This window comes from Jaculus jaculus, chromosome 1 (genome assembly GCF_020740685.1).
Source record: "Jaculus jaculus isolate mJacJac1 chromosome 1, mJacJac1.mat.Y.cur, whole genome shotgun sequence".
Classification (NCBI taxonomy): Eukaryota; Metazoa; Chordata; class Mammalia; order Rodentia; family Dipodidae; genus Jaculus; species Jaculus jaculus.
The window spans coordinates 168,748,842-168,765,119 of record NC_059102.1 but is presented as its reverse complement, the minus strand read 5'-3'; the positions used below and the strand labels follow the sequence as shown (position 1 = coordinate 168,765,119).

The window sequence follows — 16,278 nt, the reverse complement described above, 5'->3', positions numbered from 1 at the left end:
CATGGACTCCCTCCCAAGCTCTTGTTTCTGGCATTCTAGCCTTGCAGTCTTTTTGCTACTCCAGCCATGTCTGAAATGGCTGAGATGTGGTTCAATCTGCCCTTCTAGGAGACACAAGCTGTAAACCTTGGTAATGTCCACATGATACTAATTCTTTCTTTCTTTATATTTTTTTAATTTTAGTACAATGCAGACCAGCCTGCTGATTCTAATTCTTTTAAAAACTATTCTTATTTATTAGTTAGGGGAAGGGAAAAAGAGAGAGAGTGAAGGGGGATAGAGGGATAAGAATAGGAAGAGGGAGAGAGAAAGAGGTAAAATGGATATCAGTGTGTCACGGCCCCTTGCTGCTGCAACTGGACTCCAGATGCATGCACCACTTTGTGCATATGGCTTTATATGTATACTGGGGAATTGAACCCATGCTGGCAGGCTTTGTAAGCAAGCACCTTTAACTACTGAGTGATCGCCTCACCCTGCTACTAATTCTTCAGGTGTGCAAAGTACAAGCACTGCAAGAGTATGGCTTAAATTTTGAAAGAATGTTGCAAATATCTTGAATGCTCAGGGAGAGATTTTATGCCGGAGATAAGCCTGCACAATGATTTTACTAGGGGAGCTATGAGAGTGGAACCAGCCTCAAAACATGAGAACTATAGTCCTCATACTGTCCCAGTTTGGGTGAGTTGCAGGAATATGACTCCAATCTAGAGCCCCAAAGAACCTTTGGAGAAAGAAGGTCCAAAGCTTTGGAGGAACACCCCACTCCAAGAAGAAATTAATCTCTGTGAAACAATTTACAGTGACTTGAACATAGTCATCATCTAATGTATTGTACTTAAACTACAATTGCTGTTACTCAGAGAATTGAGTATGATCATTCCTATAAGGCAGTTTTCACACTGTTGCTCACACATTATGCAAACTAAGCTCCTCAGGGGCCACCATCTTCCTCTCGGCACGATTCTTACTCTCTGGTTTCACCTTTCATATTACACAATTAACGCTACCCTTCCTATGCTCTACAACACTTTCCCACCGACCTGCCCATACTTTCTGCTCATATTTCTTGTTCCAACAATGTGTTAAGAAATATCTTAGAGCCCAAAGATAGTGACTTCTGATGCCAATTTCCCTTTGTCATTAAGCCTTGAGGAAGTGGATGATTACAGTCTTTAACTCCAGTGTAATTAGCACACCTTCCAGGCAGCCAACAAAATGTTTCCACTGGCTATGCTAATGTGTTGCACAAGGGAAAGATTCGTTAAGCTAGAAGAGGAAGAGTCTACTGGAATTTTTATTTTTTGAACGGACACTATTGTGATTATTCCTGTCTCCTACTGTGCACCAAGAGATGGACTTCGGAGCACCTACATCTGTCACAATCTGAAACCTCCAAGGTAAATCCTAAAAGTACCCCTTCCGTAGGAATTCCCCTTTCATTTTGGTCTACTAAAAGTACCTTCCCATGGCCCACTTGAGCTGTTTTGTAGAGATTTAGAATATATAGCCTTGCAATTGGCTTCCCTTAGAATGAAAATGTTACTATAATGCTATTCTAAAAAAATGTCAGACATAGTGTCATGGTATTTATTTGGAAAATGTACATACTCACATACCCCTTAGAAACACTAAATCCACCTGAGGCAAGCTGGGTGTGGGGGTGCACACCTTTAATCTCAGCACTTGGTAGGCAGATACAGGAGGATGGCTGTGAGTTCAAGGCCAGCCTGGGAATACAGAGTGAGTTCCAGGTCAATTTGTGCAAAAGTAAGAACCTACCTTGAAAAACAAAACAAAACAAAAGAGAAATATTAAATCCAAGTGGCTGACCTATAATTTGGCTGTCACTCTCTTACAATGAGGGTTTGGACAATTCTGAGTTATGTGTGGGGTGAGGGTGTTTCTGCATAAATTCAGAGGAACAGTGTAGTATAACAACTAGAGGAAGATTACTGAGTTCTGGTCCTTAGCTTCTCAAGTTGCTAGCTGTAGATTTGGGATGTTATTTACCTGCTCTGTTCCCAGATGCCTCACTTGTGAAATGGAAAGGGCCACAACATTATCCATTCCTGTAGATGCTGGGAGGACTAAATTAGTTAACATGAATAACTTCTGCTGCTCACTAAGAGCTGGAGAGGTGACCTTAGTTGATAAAATCCTTCCCATATTTCTCTAATCTCTTAGAAGTAAATTAACCACATTTTATAAAACACGTCTTCTATTTGAAAGCTAAAAATTATCCCATATTTGAAAATATAGGTCAAACTCAATGGTATGATTGGACTGGACATCCTCTCTTCAGAGCTGCTCTGTGGTCTCTTAGCATGAGAGGATCTAGTGCATGCAGTCATATTTTCTGCTATCATCCATGGGTGTGGTTGTATCTACCACATACTTATATATGAAATATGTATTAACTGGGTACCATCTCTATGAAGGCAAATATCACCAAAGCAGCAGTGATGAGAAGATGGGGTGATATCAAAAACCATCCTGAAAACTGAAACTCAGACTAAGGGATGCTAGAAGAGTTGAGGGGGTATTGAGTATTCAAAAAGGGCTCATCATTTACACCTAGCCAGGACTGAAAGACTCCCTGAAAGTAAAACATGGGAATTGAGAAGAGCAGAAATTAATCACATGAAGCTATATAGAGAGAATGTTTTCAGGAAGGAGCCCCACCATGCTTCCCTCATGCCTGCTTCATGGAGAGTCATCTTGACACATGAACAAAATTAGCCCTTCTGTTACATTGAAAGATAGTATTTGGTGGTGGTGAAGAGGGAAGCATTAAGCTTTTCACTGCTTTTCCATGACAGCCATAAGTAGGTCCACATGGCCTCCCAGGAATTTCACAATGCAAAGCTGGGCACCTCAGCAGATGGTACCCCACATGGGCAAGTGAAACCAGAGCAGGAGAATGATTCTGGTTACCAACCTCTAGATGGATCACTCGACCATCAAAAGGGAGTACTACAAGCCCTTGGGGTAAGTCACCTTCTGTGTGCCTTCTGACCAACTATGTCAGAAGATTGAGTTTCCCTCCCCTTTCTCCTTCCCTTCATTTCCCCCTCCCCCTCCTTGCTCTTTCTTTCTTTTTTATCTCTGTAGTTCTGAGGATAGAACCCGTGTCCTCATGCACACGACTCAAGCACTTCATCATTGAGCTACAGCCTCTATTCCTATTACATATTTAAAAGTTTTTTCTCCATTCTTTATTTGTTTATGAAAGGGAGAGAGAGAAAGAGAGGGAGTGGGGGGAGGGGTAGAGAAATAGGCATGCCAGGGCCTCTAGCCACTGCAAACAAGCTCCAAACACATGCACCACCATGTGCATCTGGCTTACATAGGTTCTGGGGAGTTGAACCTGGGTCCTTAGGCTTTGCAGGAAAGTGCCTTAACCACTAAGCTATCTCTCAAGGCCTCTTTTTATATTTTGAGACAGGGTCTTACTAAATTTCCTAGGCTGCCCTTGAGCTCATTTATAGCTCAGGCAAGCCTCATGATCCTTGTGTCTTACCCTCCCAAGTAACCTGGTTTATAGGCCTGTGCCATCAGGGGTACACACACACTATGTTTTAAATTAAAAAATTAGAGCTGGGCATGGTGATGCATGCCTTTAATCCCAGCACTTGGGAGGCAGAGGTAGGAGGATTGATGTGAGACTCCATAGTGAATTCCAGGTCAGCCTGGGCTAGAGTGAGACCCTACTTCAATAGACCAAAATAAATAAATAAAATAAAATAAAATAAGTTGGGTTGAAAGAAAATCTACAGTGGACACTGCCTTTATCACATTAGCATCATATGGCCCAAACATCAACCTCCCAGACAAGCTAATGCAGTTACTTTAGGTTTAACATTTTTGCCATTTAAAGCAATGCTATCTCCTTTCTGAGGCACATAGAAATGATACTATGCCTTTGTTTTCTTCTTGTAGGCTGTCCAGGTCCTGAGTGGCATGCTGATTCTGGCTCTAGGTGTTTTTCTGGGCTGCTTACAATACTTGTCTCACCTCTTCAGGCATTTCTTCTTCTTCATCTTCTACACTGGCTACCCACTGTGGGGCACTGTATTTGTGAGTACTGCTATTCTCCTGGTCACAGACATGTTTGCAAGTTACACATTGCGATTTTCATCTAAAACTTTTGACATGAGCAGGGGAAAAGTCCTTTTCTTTCAAATTAAAAGACAGCACTTCCCTTCATATAATCATTTTATAATTTCCAGTGTCATCCGTTTCCCAGCAAATGTCATGATTCCAGTCTTTTTAATGATGAGTGAAATTCCATAATGTTTCTATATCACTTGTGCTTCATCTCTTCATTTATTGATGGGCATCTAGGCTGGTTTAATTTCCTTGCTATTTTGAATAGTGCAGAAATAAACATAGATGTAAAAGTATTTCTATGGTAAGAGAATGTTATTTTCTAGTGAGAAATGTGGCTTTTATTATTTTTGTGGTACTGGGAAATCTAGGGTATCAAACATGTTAAGCAAGTACTCTATCACTGAGCTACATCCTTAACTTAGAATCCTTGGCGTAAAACTTAGAAACCTTGAGTTTATGCCCAGGTATTCTGCACTTTGGAGGTAATCCAGGCTCAGAATGATAAAAACCTGTTTTCTCTCATATTCAGACCATAGATTTTGGCTTGTCTCATGGCACAATGGTAGCATGTCTTACTCCAGACCATAGATTTTAATTTTTAAATATGTATATATAAATATCTCTGTGCGTGTATGATACGTATATGTATGTGTATATGCGTGTGTGTGTGTTTGCATGTGTATGTAGGGACATAGGTCATGAACTTAGAAAGGGCACCACAAGAGGGGCAAAAGAGGCCTTAAGGGAGCAGGAGGAGAAGGCAATACAACATGTGAGGTGAGAGTAGATGAGAGCAATGGGGTTGGGGTGGGGGAGGGAGGAGGGAGACCAGCAGGTGTGGGCTAAGGAGGCTAGAGTGAGAATAAGATATTAACAAAAACAATGTATATAAATGCCACAATGAAACCAATTAGTTTGAATGCTAATCACAGAAACAACTCAGACACTAGACTTGTTGAACAAACATTAAGTCCCCAAATGAACTTAATATATATGTCTATATATTAAGTAATGAATATTAAAAACCAGGGCTAGGTGTCATGGCACACGCCTTTAATCCCAGCACTCAGGAGGCTGAAGTAGGATCACTGTGAGTTTGAGGCCAGCCTGAGACTTACATAGTGAATTCTCGGTCAGTCTGTGCTAGGTCAAGACCCAACCTTGAGAAACAGGAGAAAAAAAAAAAAAAAGGGATGAAAATAAGCATTGGTGAATTCTCTTGTGGTACAACTAAAGGTCCTGGTTTAGGCGATGAGAAATCTGATTGCTGATTCCTATCTGGACATCTAAAAGTTACTTCCCTTATCTGTGTTAAAATGTAATCAGAAGGAATAGGCCTTTTGGAGCTAGATGATCTTTAAAAGTTATTGAATTTAGTTTTAGTTTTGCCATTTGATTGCCACTTGTCTGATGGATTGTTGAAGTGCATAGTATAAACCCTTTGCTAACCAGGCATCATTATTATTTACTTTTAGTTTGGTTTTTAGATCACTGAAATTCACGTTGTCAGTTTTGAACTGAATGTTGAAAACAAAGGTGCTACCAAGAAATGTAAAATGGGAGCATTTGGTTGAAAATAATTAGTGGACTGTGTTATTGACAAATGAAAAAATATGAATTTATAACAAGTCTTATGCTTTTATTTATTCATAATTTTAAGTTCTATTTATCTTAAGCTCTCCTTGAGAAGGAAATTGTTCTGATTTTTCCAAAATTTCTTAAACTCAGATCTCATATTCTAACCAAAGATTGCGTATTGTTTCAGAGTACTATGTGAGTCATGTAACTTGAATTTAACATTCCTGAAATTGTTAGTTAATAGTATAATTTTGATGAAAAAAACAAAATTTCTTGAAAACCCAGGACATCTATTTGCTCTGTATAATACATTCTGATGACCTAAAGTGGAGAATTTCCATACTTTATTTTAGAAAAGGCAGGAACAAAGCTTTATAGGTGTGCAGTGAGGACAGTGTTTTCTACAAAATAGAGCTTTTTGTAGCACCATCTATCCTGATTCAAATATGACCACCAATTCTAATTCTAGAAGCTTCTCTCTGGTTCCAAAACAGCAGCAGAATAAAGTCCACAGTCTGCAATGCGACCTGCACGCCTCGCCACTGCTGGCTCGCGCCACGGTCGTCGCCTTCCCTCCCGCCACGCCCCGTGGGGATTGTGTCTTCCGTGCTCACTGCTCAGTCCTTTCTACTTGCTCACCTTCCCTTAACAATCCTTACCACGGATGTGAGGCCAGAACTAATATGCAAACTCTGGTTCTAGGCTTCCTCCCCAGGATGGAAGAAATAGTAGGACCTTCTTTTTGGATCTCTGAAATCCAAACAAATGTGTATACTATTAATCGTTTGAATGCTTTCCCTACTTAGTGCAAATATGTAATCCCTTTTTGTGAATTACTCTATTTCAACACCATGTGCCTGTCAGGTGAGTAATGTGAACATGAGAATATGCACATCTACATCTGTGTTATATAGAAGAAGAAACCGAGGTGAATCTGGGCGCAGTGATCTGTCCAGGTTTTGCTACAGCATGTATCTGAGTGAAGCTCAGCTTGGCACACGGGGTCATGCACTTACTGTCTGCGGTGGTGACATGGGAATTCACTGTGCCAACTCCCCTTGTTATCTGAAGCAGAAGTCAGAGCTTGTTCCTGCATTGTCAAGAAGATTCGGTAGTTGCATTTACTGTAGTAGGCCTTTGTTTGCTACAAACCTGACGACTATTAGATTTGTGAGTTAACCAGAGTGAGCATTTTAAGGAAAGATCATAAATATGGAAAGGGTTCGTTTTATCAAAATTAGAGTCAAGGAAAGCCTACCACATTAATGTAATGATTTTAAAATTGGACGGTACGCAGACATTAATATTTAAGATTTTGAAAGATCTTTTGGAACATTTAGCCCAATAAACAACATATCTGAAACTTGGGCATGAATATGAGAATTTCAAACAAATGTATCTCATTTATATTACCAAACATAATCATAACTCTAATCACATTTTTCTTTTTTTTTAAATTTTTTAAAAAATTTATTTATTTATTTGAGAGTGACAGACACAGAGAGAAAGACAGATAGAGGGAGAGGGCTTCCAGCCTCTGCAAACGAACTCCAGACGCGTGCGCCCCCTTGTGCATCTGGCTAACGTGGGACCTGGGGAACCAAGCCTCGAACCAGGGTCCTTAGGCTTCACAGGCAAGCGCTTAACCGCTAAGCCATCTCTCCAGCCCTCTAATCACATTTTTCAACTGTATGTATATATTTTAAAGTATCCACACTTACATAAGCCTGTTAAAAGCTAGACAAAAAGCAAAATGAAGAAATTATGAATTTACTTAGAATTTAAGCTACTTAAAAATTTTATCCATGTGAAATAACGAGTAACATGAGGCAAAATTTTGTGTTCCAGGGAATGAATGAAAAGATTTGTATAATTATTGCTAGATAACTATTAACTAAAGGATGCCATAAAGAAAATAGTTAAGTTATTTCTTCCTCTGCTTTACTTCCTATTTTCATGCAGTTCGTTAGTTCAGGATCCTTGACTATTACAGCAGGGAGAAAACCCACAAGGATGTTGGTAAGTACCAGCTCTTCCTCTTTTTCTATGACCAGAAGAGTAGAAATAACTTATCTGCTAACATTAGGCAAGTGGAGGTGGGTGAGTCCAACTGAGACACTGAGTCTCACTCCATGCACAGGAAAATCAGGTTTCTTTTATCAAAGTGTTCAGATGGTAGGTCTCAGGAAACTAGGTCAGTTGTGAACATAAATAGCTGAGAAGGACATTGTTAATAGTTGACAAATCTGAAGCTTAGCCGGGTGTGGTGGCGCACGCCTTTAATCCCAGCACTTGGGAGGCAGAGGTAGGAGGATCGCTGTGAGTTCAAGGCCACCCTGAGATGACAGAGTGAATTCCAGGTCAGCCTGGACTAGTGTGAGACCCTACCTCAAAAAACCAAAACAATAAATAAATAAATAAATAAAAAATCTGAAGCTTAGAAAAGGGCTTCTTGAACTTTGTGTATTGTCAGGATTAATTTATTCTGTTTTCAGTGTGGGATCCCTCATTACTAGTTTACAACTGAAAGCAAAGATTTCTCTTTCTTTAGGCTGTTCATTAAACAATTATAAAATCTATGTTATGTGTTCTCAGTCATCTAGCCAGTTAGTCTTCTTTTTTTAATTTTTTTTAAAATTTATTTATTTGAGAGCGACAGAGAGAAAGACAGATAGAGGGAAAGAGAGAATGGGCGCGCCAGGGCTTCCAGCCTCTGCAAACGAACTCCAGACGCGTGCACCCCCTTGTGCATCTGGCTAAATTGGGACCTGGGGAACCGAGCCTCGAACCGGGGTCCTTAGGCTTCACAGGCAAGCGCTTAACCGCTAAGCCATCTCTCCAGCCCATTTAGTCTTCTTTCCTGGTCTATCAGTTCACTTTCCCTGCTCCTTAGATGGCCGTTTTAGTATGACATTCTTGCCTTAAACACTGTCCCTTCTGCTTCATTTCTCTTTCCTACTGATGGACTTGCTTCCTGTTCTGAGAAAGCTGAAGTCATCAGAAGAGACTTTTCTGCCAACACTCTGTGGACTAGATTGGTCACAGTATTTTCATGCTAGCCTTTTACAGTAGATTAACTCTAATTTTCTTTAGGGTTGATCCTCCTACTTCAGTGTTACATTCCATTCATCTCCCCTCTACAACAATTTCACTTGTTTGTCTCTACTAAGTCTTTAAAATCAGTGTATAAGCATAGAATTACAGTATATACCTATTATCTTGGCAATATTTGCCCCTGCTAGCTAGGCACAATTCATTTTTCCTTTTGTTTCATTTTTATTTATTTATTACAGAGAGAGAGAGAGAGAGAGAGAGAGAGAGAGAGAGAGAGAGAGAGAGCGCCCAAGAGAGAGTGCACACCAGGGCTTCTAGCCATTGCAAATGAACTCCAGACTCATGCGCCAGTATGAGTGTCTGACTTATGTGGGACCTGGAGAATCAAACTTTGTTCCTTAGGCTTCACAGGCATGTGCTTTAACCACTAAGCCCCTCATTTTTCCTTTTTTAACATTTTTATTTCTTGAGTTGGGCATGGCAGTACATGCCTTTAATCCCAGCACTTGGGAGGCAAAAGCAGGGGGACTGCCCTATGTTTGAGGCCACCCCAAGACTACATAGTGAATTCCAGTTCAGCCTAGGTTAGAGCAAGACCCTACCTTGACAAACAAAAGAAATATTTCTTTTTTCCATATTTTGACATTTTAATATGTTCATATATTACATTTTGATTTTGTTCCCTACCTTACCCTTTCTTATTGACCTTCCCCTACCACTTACACCCTTCTTCTTCCCCATTAATTCTCATCTCACTTTATGCCCTTTATATCCATTGAGTTAAATTAGGGTTGCTTGCATGATTCTTGGTGGAAGTTTAATTACTGTGGAATGGTTAACTTAATAGTGGCTATACCATTGATGAACCTGACTCCCCATCTCCCTGTAGCTAGATTTCTTTAAAGGAGTTATCTATTGTATGTCTGTAATTCATTTCTATTCTGTTGTAATTAACTCCGCCTTTCTAAGACTTTTTTTTTTTGCTCTATTGTACCTTTGTAACTGCTCTCCTTAAGACTATTGAAAACTTACACATTGCATAAATAGTTTTCAGTTCTTCACCCTCATCTGAGCTGACCTATGAGGAGCATTTCCCACAATTCCTCTTCCTTCCAATAATCTCTTCACTTGGATTTCAGTACACTTTGATTGGCTTCCTTTCTTCGATGTCCTTGAGCTTCTTCTCAGTTTCCTTTTCTTATCCGTCTAGGACTGCTTAGTGCTGGGTGCTCAAATGCTTATTTATTTGTTGATTTCAACCAAAATGCATGCTTATGGTACTTTCAATTCCTATAATGCCTTCCTCCCTCCCTCATGGTCTCATGTGTTTGAGCCCTTGGTCCCTAGGGCCTTTGGGAAGGTTGTGGGCCTTTAGGAGGCGGAGCCTCAGGAGGATGTGTGTCACTGAGGGCAGGCTGCATGGCTGGCAGCAAGGTGCCACTTGCCTTCTCTCCCTAGCCTGCTTTCCTGTGCCACATCGTGACTCTGGGTTCCAGCTCCTGCCGTGCCTTGCCACCATGATGGGCTCTGCCCTTTGAAACTGTAAGCCAGGTGAAGTCCTTTTCCTTCTTTCTCTGAGTTGTTTCTTGTAGGGTATTTTCTCCCAGCTACAAGAGGGTAACTGACACATTAACCTGCTTAGGACTTTCTCCTAAGTACTAGATCAGCACGTCTGTTTGTTTTCACTGCGATGTCCAAAGGACCTAAACTGAAAGCCTACTTTTCCCCCTCAAACATTCTTCATGTCAGCTGATGGAAACTCCATCCTTTCAGATTCCTAGATAAGCTACTTCAAAGTATTCCTGACTATTCACAGTCCCGAATCCAGTTTTTCAGCAAATCCCATTGGTTAATCTTCAAGCTGTCTATGACTTTGACCTTTATTCATCTTTCCACTGATGACTCAATCTAGTCTCAGAATTCCTCTCAATGCTTGCTGCCTCCATTCTTAACTCGCTTCCTCCCATTCTCAGCCAAGACAGAGTGATCCCCTTCAGGCTATGCAGCTATCACCCCTTGGCTCAAAATCATCCAATAATTTTGTATTTTTCTCAGAATTAGAATGAAAATTTTATCATGATTTACCATACGGATTGATTTTCCATCTTCATTTCCTAATCTTGCCTGCTTCTTTCCAACCACCTTGGCCCCCTTGCTTGCTGGGAACACTGTAACACCAAAGACTTTGAACTGTGTTCTTGACTTCAGGGTCATTTCTCCAGATAGCCAAAAGGCTATCTGGAGAACACTGTCTCCATTAGTCATTCCTGTGTAATGTCCCAAGCCCCCATTCCTTGCTCTGGATTCCCAGAATCTCCTTATACCATTCTTTTATCCATCAGGACTTAATTTCTTCAAAGGTATGACATAATCTACATATTGGCATGCTTATTGTTTTCTTTGTCTTTTTTGTAGAGATAGATTTTCAGACTGTCCTTTAACTCCCTGTATACCTTGAACTTTTGATCCTCCTGCCTCTACCTTCTGAGTCCTGGAACTATTTGTGTGTGCCTCCATGTTCAGTTTATGGAGTGCTTAGAATTGAACTCAGGGCTCTATGTATACTAAGTAAATATGCTACCATCTGAACTATATTACTAATCCCTTCTTTGTCTCTATTGCTAGAATGTAAACTACAAGGGCTAGGGGCAGGTTTGTTAATGGAAGCTTGCCCTTCATGTAGCATACTATTGGGTATGTAAACAGCATTGAGTAGACACTTCTTTAAATGGAATATTGTTAAGGGGCTGAGGATGTACTCCATATCTTTACATAAAATTCCTTCTGTTTAGATGCAAAACAGTTTTGGGATGAACATTGCCAGTGCTGCCATTGCTCTGGCTGGAGCTGCGTTCTTGTCTGTGCATTTAGCACTCAGTGACCAGGCACTCAAGGGTTGCTCATCTTCACAGTCACCAGACCTGTGCATTTATCTGGGTTCCTCATCAAATGTAAGCTTACTATGGTTAATTGGGGTTGGGGAGATGTCTCACCTGGAAAGAGCATTTGATGAGCAAGCATGAGGACCTGAGTGTGATCCCTAGCACCTACATAAAAAGCCAGGCATGACCGCATGTGCCTGTATCCCCACTGTTAGAGTGGGCAGAGGCAGAAAGATCCCCATGGCGTGGGCTCCCTGGTCAAGCAGTCGGACCAAACACTACAGCTTCAGGTTTACTGAGTGACTCTGTCTCAAGGCAACAGAGCCAAAGAGTGATTGAGTGAGAACACTCAATGCTCTCCTGTGGTTCCCACATGTGACATGTGCATCTGCATACATATGCACACACCATGCTCACAGAAATATATGTAGTTGTACAATATTTCTTACAATTCAGAATATACAGAAAAACACATTGGTACCTTTATTTCAATGTTGGCTTTGCTGCCTGTTAGCTTTGCAATGATGGCACTTTTTTTTTTTTTTTTTAGATAAATGCTTTGCAGTTTAGTTTTTCATTTTTGCAATGATGATAATGATAGATAGTACCCATCTTATGGGTTGGTTGGTATAATAATTAAATAAGTTAATATTTAATAAGCAGTGAAATAGTATTCACTATTATTTTATATTGCTATTACTAATGCTACCATTATATTTTCCAGAGAGATTAAATTTAAAACATCATTTTAGCCAGGTGTGGTGGTGCATGCCTTTAATCTCAGCACGTGGGAGGCTGAGGTACAAGGATCACTGTGGGTTTGGGGCCACCCTGAGACTACATACTTATTTCAAGGTCAGCCTGGGCTAGAGCAAGACCCAACCTGGAAAAAAAAGAAATAAAATCATTTCATATATCTGTTTAATCAAACTGAAGAGACTCATAGCTCTAAAATCTAGAATGTTTAACAGAAACTTGAGGTATTGAATGGCTCCACTTTGGAGTTTAGTTGAGTATTTTTATTAAAAAAATTTTATTTACTTATGAGAGACAGAGCATATGAATGTGCATGCCAGGGCCTCCAGCTACTGCAAAGGAGTTCCAGACACATATACCACCTTGTGGATATGGCTGGCTTATGTGGGTCCTGAGGAATCAAACTAGGTCCTTTGGTTTTCCAGGCAAGCACCTTAACTTCTAACCCATCTCTCCAGCCAAGTATTTTTAAAGGGAAGCTCTTTAACAGCTTTCCATATTAGTACTTTTTACATCTGCGTTTTATATCCTAGCCTTTCCAAGGTCAACATAGAACTTAATATTTGTCACTTTTATACTCATTTCTGAATCCCTCTGCTTTTTTCATTGACATTTCCATGGACAAACATCCTCATTATCCTGTTTTACTTTTGTGGATTTAGTTAAATTTTCTCTACAAAGCAATATGATTTCTTTTGCAGGTGCCTCGGTGATAAAAGAAGGCACACACAGTACTGTTTTCATTTTGTGCTGACTCCAGCCTGGTGCCTTGCTTTCCAGAAAGAATGTAGATTCCTGAACCTTTACACTGTTGATAGAAGCATGTACAGCTCAGTTTTGCCCACTTTCCTAAACAATTCATCTCCTTAGTTTAACTGATAAGCTACTGAGAGTGTGGTATTTTTTCCTTTGTGGTTTCTTCCCATTTGACTACTTCACAAAGCTTATATGGAAATAACATGTATCTCAAATAATTTCATGATATTGCGCCCCTTCTTTAGAATATGTGTGTCTGCATCTCTTGAAATGTAATTTATGGTTTGTTTTACTCCATTCTGAGGGAAGGAAAGGTTACAATCTGAGTTCCCAAGGACATATTTTTGTATGAATGTTTCCACTGGGTTTAATATGAGGTATCATTTCTCCTAGGGCCTCGTGTCGCTAATGCTGCTCCTCACCTTGCTGGAACTGGGTGTAACTATCTCTGTCTCAACAATGTGGTGTCAATCAAACTTCTGTGGTTTAAGAGAGGTGGGTTTGTTTAATCACTAATAAGTTGAATAGCCTTCTTACTTCTCTGGGGTTTGAAGCTATTTCTGCTCTTAAAATTGGGAAGAAACTTTTATGTGGTAATGATTTCTGAAGTTCTGGGACTTAGAGATTAGATAAATGTGAGGGATGGAATGAAGGCTGAAAAAGAATTCAAATTTGAAAAATGTAAGAGGAATATACAGATGTACAAAAGCATATGTTTATAATTCAGTAAAATTTAATTTATTTTATTACTGCTTGTTACTTTCCAGCTATATGACCCAGGAAAATCACATATTATTTCTAGATTTTAGGTATCTTAACTCAGTGATTCTTCAAATGTTTCCACTTGCAACTCCTTTTTACCCAAGAAAGTTTTACAACAAGTAGCATAACCAGATATGTAAAACAGGCTACAAATTAATCATTTATTAATAATAAACATAAAAGACTGGAGAGATTGCTTAGTGTTAAGGTGCATGCCTATGCAGCCAAAGCACTCAAGTTCGATTCTCCAGGTCCGACGTTAACCAGATGCACAAGGGGGTGCACATTCGTTTGCAGTGCCTAGAGGCCCTGGCATGCCCATTCTCACTCACTCTCTGTCTCTCTCTCCCTGTCTCTGTCTCAATAATACTAGTGATAATAATGATGATAATAAATCATAAAAACCTTTATTTTAAAATAAGCCCTTGATTTATATATCATTTTAGCATTTATTAAGGACAAAAGCAAATTTGCCTGCCAATGAGAGATGAATGAATGTATTTATTTTTGCATATAAATTCAATTTTGCTGACTATTTGTCACTGCAGGATGTAGAGCATCCTCCATGCTTTTCAGAGTTGGTTGATATTTTGGTTGTGTTATTTTTAAGCTGAAAATGGTGATTTGCAGAAATATTGTTGTATAAATTTTCAGAAATATCTGTAGAGCCAGTTCATAAAATATTAGAAATTCTGTCATTATCACAAGTCAAAGTTCATTAAATATTTTTTTAAATGAAAGTCAAACCATTTTTAAAAATCAAGCATTCTGGCTGGGTGTGGTGGCACACACCCTTAATCCCAGCGCTTGGGAGGCAGAGGTAGGAGGATCATCATAAGTTCAAGGCTACCCTGAGACTACATAGTGAATTCCAGGTCAGCCTGAGCTAGAATGAGACCCTACCTTGAAAAACCAAAACAAAACAAAACAAAACAAAAAAATCAAGCATTCTAACACAATGCAACATAAAATACTAGGTTGATAGTCATATGATGAGGAATGACAGAAGGATAATTAAAGTCTTTGTTTTCTGTAAACTATGTTTTTATTAGTTATGCTTTTATAAGAGCGGAAAATTTATATAGTCATGAGTTTGGCATTCAAAGCAATCAGCAGCCTCCAATATGAGCCGAGGTGTCTCCAGCAGCATTCACTGGCCTTGTGTGGTGTGACAGGATGCGTGGTGCAAAGTGTGGATGCTGTGTGTTCAACACCAGGGCTGCAGACACTGCACTGAAACACAGGGGAACACGGCCAAAACACCCCAAATTCACTAGACGCTTGATTTCAAGATTTTTGTTTGTTTGTTTATTTATTTTGAGGTAGGATTTCACTATAGCCCAGGCTCACCTAGAATTCATTATGCAATCTCAGGGTGGCCTCGAATTTTATGGTGATCTTCCTACCTCTGCCTTCCAAATGCTGGGATTACAGACATGCAACAGCACACCAGGCTGATTTTGAATTCTTTTTTTCCCATGAGTCCACATTCATTCAGTTATATGAGCTCATATATAGTTAAAATCCCGAGTTCAGAAGCTGAGTCTTACTTCTATTGTTTTTTTTTTTTTGTTTTTTTTGTTTTTGTTTTTCAAGGTAGGGTCTCACTCTAGCCCAGGCTGACCTGGAATTCACTATGGAGTCTCAGGGTGGCCTTGAACTCACAGCAATCCTCCTACCTCTGCCTCCCGAGTGCTGGGATTAAAGGCGTGCGCCACCACGCCTGGCTGAGTCTTACTTCTAAAACAAACATTGTACAGTATTTAGCGGAGCAGTCATTGTGACTATACTAATGTCAGGAGTAGGGAGCAGCAGCAGCAGAGGAAGACAATGGTTCTTTTCTTGAAACCTGATGACGTCTCACCTTACAGGCAATTTCTTCACCTCCTGATTCTGTAGAATCAGGAATACCCCATGATGAAAGTAATTCTGAGGACATGAACACTTAGCCTCCACAGAGTGAGGAGAGCCTCATCTAAGAGTTCAGAAGAACATGAGTAATGAATGCGGACCTTGGACTGCAGCATCAAGATGAAAATCCTGGGCATTGTCTGAACCCTTTATTCTGAGACTATGAATCTCATTATCATGTTATGGATAAATATATTTCCTTACACATTCTTTGATTGGCAATTTCTCTGATCACTTCTCCAAAGTTTCTAGATGTTATCTTTCTTCTTTTACTGCTTTATGAAGTAGAGGTAGAAAATATCATATAATTTCTACATTTCTTTTTTAAACAAGATCTTATGTATCCAGGGCTGGCATCCAAATCATTATATAGTCCAGACTGGTCTAGAAGTCATGATAGTCTTGCTTCCACCTTCTTAGTGCTAGGTTTACAGACATAAGCCACTGTGTATGGCTCTAATCCTTA

General features: G+C 39.8%; 1 protein-coding gene across 1 annotated transcript; it reads left to right on the top strand.

Annotated features, from left to right (window-relative positions):
• Positions 1 to 1,322: 1,322 nt before the first annotated feature.
• On the top strand, positions 1,323 to 15,894 carry Ms4a3 (membrane spanning 4-domains A3). The gene is made up of 7 exons (XM_045144782.1): positions 1,323 to 1,400; positions 2,823 to 2,991; positions 3,943 to 4,080; positions 7,654 to 7,710; positions 11,538 to 11,696; positions 13,533 to 13,634; positions 15,773 to 15,894. The coding sequence occupies exons 2-7, from the start codon at positions 2,839 to 2,841 to the stop codon at positions 15,848 to 15,850; spliced, it is 687 nt and encodes a 228-aa protein (XP_045000717.1). The 5' UTR covers positions 1,323 to 1,400; positions 2,823 to 2,838; the 3' UTR covers positions 15,851 to 15,894.
• Positions 15,895 to 16,278: the final 384 nt, after the last annotated feature.